Source organism: Hylobates moloch, unplaced genomic scaffold, assembly GCF_009828535.3.
Source record: "Hylobates moloch isolate HMO894 unplaced genomic scaffold, HMol_V3 SCAFFOLD_7, whole genome shotgun sequence".
Lineage (NCBI taxonomy): Eukaryota > Metazoa > Chordata > Mammalia > Primates > Hylobatidae > Hylobates > Hylobates moloch.
The window spans coordinates 10028394-10036815 of NW_026652282.1; the positions used below are offsets into that span (position 1 = coordinate 10028394).

At 38.2% G+C, this 8422-nt stretch overlaps 1 protein-coding gene across 1 annotated transcript; it reads right to left on the reverse strand.

Moving 5' to 3' along the window:
* Positions 1-298: 298 nt before the first annotated feature.
* ATXN3L (ataxin 3 like) lies at positions 299-1700 on the reverse strand. The gene is made up of 2 exons (XM_058441415.1): positions 1348-1700; positions 299-1083 (listed from the first exon to the last, which is right to left on the reverse strand). Exons 1-2 carry the CDS (start codon positions 1579-1581, stop codon positions 517-519), a joined length of 801 nt encoding a protein of 266 aa, XP_058297398.1. The 5' UTR covers positions 1582-1700; the 3' UTR covers positions 299-516.
* Between the last annotated feature and the right edge of the window lie 6722 nt (positions 1701-8422).

Here is an 8422-nt window from a genome sequence, read left to right on the forward strand (position 1 = left end):
ATCAGAGGAAATAACATTAGAATATACTTAAGTGCACAGTACATAGTTGGAGGGCGAACTATTTATCCTTCTAAAACCGTTACTATGATCAACACAGACAAGAGACACTTTCCTGAAAGGTTAAATTGGTTCATGAGAAATAAAAGCAACCAAAATGAGCCACATTATCTACAATAGAAGAGACTATATGGAAAAAGTTCTATGGCAAGAGCTAATTAGTTGGTATACAAAAAGATCCATGAGAAATGACCCAATTTTAGACACGTTAGATATTGCACACTCAAAAATCAAAGGAACATTTGGAAAGCTAATTTAAATTTAATTAATTGCTGAATGTCTCCTTGGCTAGTAGTTGAACGATCATTATTTAGTCCCACATCTCTCTCATCATTTTGTTTGCAAACTGTCTAAAAGCCTGATTTCCTCATCTCTTTGACATGACCAAAATGGATCCTACAGTATAATCACACAGGATAATGTTGGAAAGTACGACTATCTAAATTATTTTTAAAGGCATTATTTTTCTCCTTTGATTTTCAAATTCTTTCTCATAATTTCTAAAACGGTGTCGACAGTGGCCTGTACCGTGTCTTCATTGATGTCATCACTGAGATCACTCTCAATTGCTCTCGAACTTGTCGTTGGCCTTTCGTGTAGATATGAACTGTGACCTGGCGGATCTGACTGTTGTTGCTGCTGCTTCTGTTCCTGCTGATGCTTTTCAAAATAGTCTTCTTTTATTTTCTTCGGCTGTTCTGAAGCAGGAGTTACACATGATGTCTTTGGAAGGTCTTGTGATGTGTTTCTGGAACTACCTTGCATGCTTAGCTCAGTAGCCCTGCGGAGATCTTCATCTTCTCTATTGGCCTCTTGGCGACTTAGTTCAAGGGCCCTCTGAAAATCCTCATCTTGGTCTGATGTTCCAGACTCATCACTTTCTTCTAACACTTTTTCAAGGAATGTTTTATAGACTCTATGCTCTTTTTCTTTTAGTAATTTTTTTCCATTAAGTTTTGGTGTATCCATCTCTTCGACACTGATGATCTGCAGGAGTTGGTCAGCTTCACAGTCTGGCAGATCACCCTTGATAACAAATACAGAATATGCTTGTTGTTGTAATCGAGCCAAGAAATTTGCAAGGCATGTATCTGATATTAATTCTGGACCCGCCAAGAGAGAATTCAGGTTAAACCAGTGTTTTCCGAATTTTCTAATGGTAAACCAGTGTTGTTTATAATTACATATAAAAGATCTTTCATTTATAGGATCAATCCCGAGCTTCTGATATTCAGGATTATTGAAATGGATGATGTCTAAACCCCAGAACTTCAAGGCATTGCTTATTACCTGAATGGAGAAGAAACCGGTATCATCCATGTTTTCTGAAGGCTGCTGTAAAAATGCGAGATACTCTTCACTGGTGACTCCTCCTTCTGCCATTCTCATCCTCTCTTCTTCATCTAGCTGATGTGCAATTGAGGCTAATTCCACAGGGCTAAAATATTCTCCTTGCAGTAGATTGTTCAAACAGTGCTGAGCACACAGGAAACCTTCTTGTTTCTCATGAAAGATGAAATCCATGTTGATTGTATCCGTGAGTTTCTGTAGGTATGCTGGAAGATGTTGTATGCCCAGCTATGGCAGTTACCTGGGCAGTTTGTAGATAGCCATGTGATAGATGTTAGGTGTTCAAACCTTATGAAGACCATGGGTTTCTGTAGGTATTCAGGTAAGAGATGATATGTCACAAAGCACTATTGTGACCAAGGTGGTTTTGCCAGTATCCAGTCAAGAGCTGATGGTAAACCTAAAGTGAATATGGGATTTTGGAGTTATCCCATAGGTGATAATGGTGACTTGCACCATAGTAGTGCCCATTGGAATTTCAGATGTCCTATAAAAATAATGTCTCTCTAATTATGCTTGTCAGCATGATTTTAGTAAGTAAATAAAGGTGAAATTTACCACATCACTAAACAGAAGATTTGGCAGGTAACTGGGAAAGAAATAACATGGGCTTTAACCGAATGGACACCATGGGATTTTGGAACTGTCTGGCTAAGTTATCATGATGTCACTGACCACAGTAATAGCCGTAGAATTTTGTAGGTTCCAGTCAATAGATGACAATAAAACTCACAGTGGCAATGAAGCTGGGACTTTGCTGGTATCCTAGTTAGAGATGATGTGGACCTGAAAAACATGAGTGACCAAATGATCTTCAGACATCTAGAAAACTGGTGATGATGTCCTGAACTCTTTTCTTATCCATGTGTTTTTACAGGTGTTCAGGTAAGAAATGTGTGTGCCTAACAAAAGTAGTAACCATTAGATTTTACTGTTTTCTAGTTCAGAGACAATCTTTCTCAAACTTAGTAGTGACAAAGATATTAGCAGGTATCCGGGTAGGATATCACAGAGTTCCTCACCACAGTAGTAACTATGAGATTTTTGCAGGTGTCCAGTGAACAGACGGTGTGTGAAACTGCTGTGTTGACCTCGGACTTCTCTGAGTGTCCAAGTGCACTTAGTGGTTGCCCTAATGATTGTAGTGAGTATATGCATGGAATTATCAGGGGTCCAGATGGAAGGACATGTATCCTGACCAGGGTTGCCACCATATGTTTTCTCAGCAGGTAGTCAAGAGATGATGGTGTCTCTAACTACAACATTGGCCTTAGAACCTTAGGATTCAGGTAGAGTTGATGGTTCCCCTAACAATACCAGTCACCATGGGATTTTTTGAGGTCCATATAGAAGATGTATCCCTAACCACTACTGCTGCCATATGGTTTTGCAAGCTCCTATCAGGAGATAACGGTGAGACTCATATTGGTCATTTTTGTAGGAATTTCATGGAATCTAGCTAAGTGATTATGTGGACCTTAAACACAGTACAGACCATCTGCTCTTCAGACATCGAGGTAAGTGATGATGATGTCCTCAGCATGTGTTGGTATCATGTGTTTTGCAGGTATTCGGGTAAAAAAAAAAATGATACGGGCTCTACCAATAAGTATTGGAATCCATGAGATTTAGCTTAACCAGTTTTCTAGTTTAGAGATATTGTGTGTTTAACTTTAGGAGTGAATGAGGGATTTTCAGGTATCTAGGCAAGTGATCATAACTTTCTTCACCACAGTAATGACCATGAGATTTTCGTAGATACCCAGACAATAAATGATGGTGCCCGTACCAATGTGTTGACCTTCAGGTTCTGCCAATATCCAGGTAGCATTAATGGGTTTGTAAAGATGGAAGTGACAAAAGTTATTTGCAGATGTTCTGCTAGAAAAAGTTGCATTCTTAAACACATCTGTCACAATGTGTTTTTTCAGGTTTCAGTCTAAAGATCAAGGTAACCCTAACGATGGGGATTAACATGGAGCTTTGCTGGTATCCAGGCAAGTGATGATGTGGGTCTTACCACACAGTAGACATTCTGACCTTCAGAAATTTACATAAATGATGATGATACCTCTAACATTTGTGTTACTGTGTTTTGTTTTGTTTTTTTGCAGATATTCAGGTAACAAATTATAGTGTTCCCATAATTCCTATTTAAGAGTACACCCTTACTGCTTACTAGTGCAGACATGTTTTGAAATCTGGCTAAGACTGAGGGATTTGTAAGTTTCCAAGTAAATTATCGTACTGTTTCTCATCTCAGTATTGACCATGGTATTTTTACAGGTACCCAGTCAAAAGATGATGACATATCCATGGTTTTGACCTGGATATTCTGCAAGTATCAAGGTAAACTTGATGGTTCTCCTACTGCTAGTGATTCTCATGAGATGTTGTGTGGTCTAAGTAGAAAAAGATGTATCTCTAACCATGGCTGCCTTCATGGGTTTTGTAGGTGTTGTCAGTGGATGATGGTGAAACTAACAATGATAGTGAACATGGACTTAGCTAAAAGAGAGGGAAAAGATGGTGTGAGCCTTTACCCTTTAGAGAGCTTCCGATTTTAGTTATCTAGGTAAGCGTTGATGGTGCCTGTAATACTGTGGTTTTAAGAATGTTGTTTTTATAAAGAGGCATTCAGGTAAGGACAGTGCTAATATAAAGGTGAGAAATCATGTGGCATTTATACACTAGAGACCTGAATTTCAGATATCTAGGAAATTGATGATGGTGATCATAACTGTAATAGTTACCTGGTTTGGTACAGGTTTGCAGGGAAGAAATGAACTTGCTCCACTAGTAAGAGTAAGCATGAGATTTAAAAAAAGTTTTTAGTGACAATTTGTACTTAACCCTAGTAGCAATTGAGAAACCTGCAGGTATCTGGTAAGATATCACACTGTCTATCACCCCGCCAGTGACCATGGGATTTTTGCAGGTATTTCTTCAAAGGAGAGAAGTGTCTTTATTAGGGTTTAACTTCACACCTCTCGAACTATCCAGGTAGCATTGATGAGTCACAAAAAGAAGTGATCAAGGGTATTTGCAGGTGTCCAGGTATTATGAGAGGTGTACACTTTTCAGGTTCCTTTCATGAGATTATAGCGAGCTTAACAATGGCCATTAATGGTGGACATTATGAGTATGTGGTAAGTGATGAGGTGTGCTTAATGCACAGCTGAAAATATTTGACCTTGGCATAAGAAGGTAAGTGATGAAAGTGCCCCAACAGTTGTTACAATGTTTGCTTGCTTGTTTGTTTTGAAGATATTGAGATAAGAAACCATAGTCCTTACCAGTGTTAGGAACCATGAGTTCTCAGTTTTACATATTTTAGAAAATTTATCTTTAACCCCGTGGGTATTGAGTCATTGCCGTATCCAGATAATTTTCATGGTGTTCCTCACCACAGTAGTAACCATGGGATTTTTGCAGACATGCAGTCAAGAAACAGTGGCTTCATCTGGCAATGTTGTTGACCTTGAGTAGTGCAAATGTCCAGCTAGAGTGTATATGTCCCATAATGATGGAAGTGACAAAGGTTATTTGCAAGCATCATGCTTAAAAAAGTGTCCTTTCACACATATTTCAAAATGTGTTTTTCAAAGTCCTGTCAAGAGATGGTGGTGAACCGAACAATGATTGTTAATATGGTAGGTGTTGATGTGGGTCTTTCACACTACAGAACATCTGATCTTCACATACCTAGGTCAGTGATGATGGTGTCCCTAGTACTTGTATTACCATGTTTTTATTTTCAGCTATCAGACAAGGGCTTTACTAGTATAGAGTTAAGAACTAATACGACTTTTATGTAGTAGAGACCTTCCTATTTTGAGATATCCAGGTAATTAACGATGGTGCTGAGAACTCTGATACTAATCTTCTTTTTTGGCTGGTTTGCATAGAGGAAATTAGTTTTGTCTAACAGTATAAATAAGCATGAGATTTTACTGTATTCTTATGTAGAGCTAATGTGTATTTAATAATCATAGTGTTAGATGGACATGTAGGTATCCAGCTAATTTATCCTATTTTTCATCACCGCATAATGACCGTGGGATTTCTGCAGGTATCCATGTAAGAGAGGAAAGTGTCTCTTACTAGATTTTGACATTGGAGTTCTGCAAGTGTTCAAGTAATGTTGATGGATCCCAAAATGACAGAAATGACCAGGGGAATGTGCAGGTGACCAGGTATAATCAGATGTATATCAAATATAACATTTTTCATAATGTGTTTTTCAGGATTCTGTCAGGAAATTATGGTGAGCCCAACAATGGTAGTTGATGTGGGACACTGCTGGAATATAGGTAACTGATGTGGTAAGTTTAAATCACAGCAAGTCTACTTGATTTTCCTATATCTAGGTAAGTGATTAATGATGTCCCAAATACTTGTTACTGTGTTTGTTTCTTTTTTCTTTATGTATTCAGTGATGAAAAGTTCTTACTAGTAATATAACCCAGGAGTTCTTTCTTGTTACATTTTAGGGAAAATTTCTTTATCTTTGTGAGTATTGAGGGATTGTCACAGTAATTACCATTGTGTTTCCCACTGCATTCGTAATCATAGGATCTTCGCAGTTATCCAGTCAAGAAATTATGGTCTTATCTGAAATGGTGTTTACCTTGATGTACTACAAATATTCAAGTAGAGTTGATGTGTCCAGTAATATTGGAAGTAACCAAGGTTAGTTGACAGCATCCTCATAGAAAATAAATTGTGTCCTTTAACATGTATTTTCTAAAGTGTTTTTCATATTCCTGTCAAGAGAGCACGGGGAACCTAAAGATGGTTAACATGGGACGTTGCTGGTGTCCAGGTAAGTGGTGATGTGAGCCATAGTGGTATTGTTGGCTTCTACGTAGTGTTGTCAGTTTTTTGTTTTGTTTTTTTTAAAGTATTCAGGTATGAAATGATAATCTCCTTACTATTACTATTAACTATGTTAAGTTTGTTTTACATATTAATGTAAACTTATGTTTAGCCTAGTGAGTGTTGGATTTGCAGATATCTAAGTAATTCTTACGATGTCCTGCTTGTCAGATGTAACCCCGAGACTTCTGGAAGTGTGCAGTGAACAGAAAGTGTTTTCACTAACAGTAGTGCAGACCATAGAATACTACAAGTAATCAGGTAGAATTGATGAGTCCTGCCATGGAGGAAGCCACCAACTTTGTGCATAGCTGTTCAGGAGGAAAAAATTGTGTGCATAGGAACATTTGTAACAATTTGTTCTTCAGGTTTCAGTCCAGAGAAGGTGATGAACTTCAAAATGGTCATTCACAGGGATTCACCTGGTGCCCAGGTAAGTGCTGATGTGAGCCTAAACCACAGTACAGGCCGTCTGATCTTCGTGTATATAGGTAATGATGGTGTCACATTTTTTTGACTATGTGTTTATCGCAACTATTCAGCTAAGCATGAGATAGCCCTTAACAATATGAGGAACCATGAATTTTCACTTTTTTATTCTGTAGAGAATGTATGCTCAACCCTTTTAGTGATGAAGAACTGCACATATCTAGATAACGTTCGTGGTGTTCCTCCTCCACTAGTATCCATGGGAATTTTGAGAGTGTAGTCAGAAAATGATGTTCTTATCTGGCAACAGAACTTCCTTGGAGTACTTCAGATATTCAGGTAAAGTAGATGGTTTCTGCATGATGGCAGTGATCAAGGTTATTTTCAGGCATCCTGATACAAAAGGTTGTGTTCTTCAACACATATCTCGAATTATGCTTTTCAGATGCCTATCCAGAGATCACAAAGGACCTAAATATGTTTGTTAACAGGAGACGTTGCTGGTGTCCAGGTAAGTGATTATATGACATTGACTCATGAGAGACCTTCTGATTTCAGATACCTGAGCAGTTAGTGATATCCTTAAGACACATATATTAACATTGTTTTTGACGTGTGTGCAGTTAGAGAATTAGTTCCTAACGATACCAGTAAACATGAGATTCTCCTGTATGCTTATTTAGAGATAATGCATATTTATCACTCCGAGCAACAGGTGAATATGCAGGTATCCAGGTAAGTTATAGTCTTATCTGTCACCAGGTTATCGGTCATTTTGCAGGTATGTCTTCAAGAGATGAAGGAGTTTCTTACCTTGGTTTGAACTTGGAATTCAGCAGGCATCCAGGTAGCATGGATGTGTCCTGAAATGATACAAGTGACCAAAGGACTTTGCAGGTGTTCAGGTATCTGAAGATACTTACCAAGCACATTTTCCACAATACCGGATGCATTTTCCACAATGTGTTTTTCAGATCCAAGTCAAGACATCATAGTGAGTCTGTGAAAGGTAATCAGGGAGTCTGTGAAAGATGGGACGTTGCTGATATCAAAGCAAGAGATGGTGTGGGACAAAAGCACAGCACAGCGCAGCCCATCTGATCATCATGTGCATAGGTAAGTGATGACAGCGCCCCAAGCACTTCTTTATTGCCTTTTCCATAATTTTTTTGCAGGGCTTCAGGAAAGAAATTATAGAACCTGTATCAATTCCAGAAACCGTGCGTCTTTACTTTTCATATATTAGGGAACATGTATGGCAAACCCTCTGAGTTTGAGGGATTGCATGTATCCAGGCAATGATCATGGTGATTTTCACTACAGTAGAAACCACGTGATTTTTTAGGTTTCCTCTCAAGAAATGATAGTTTGATATGACAACAGTGTTGTCCTTGGAATACTGCAAATGTCCAGGTACAGCTGATTTGTCTCATAAGGATGGAACTCTCCAAGATTATTTGCAAGTGTCCTCCTGGAAAACATGGCATCCTTTAACACGTATTCACATTGTGTTTCAGGTTCCTGTGAACTGATCGTTATGAAACTAAAAGTGGATGTTAATAAAGACATTTCTGGTCTAAGTAAGTGATGATGCACACCCTAACCAATCATGAATCATCTGATTTTTATATATCTAGGTAAGTTTTACCATTTGATTTTTGGTATGTATGCAGGTAAAACACGATAGTATTTTATTAATTCTAGCAGA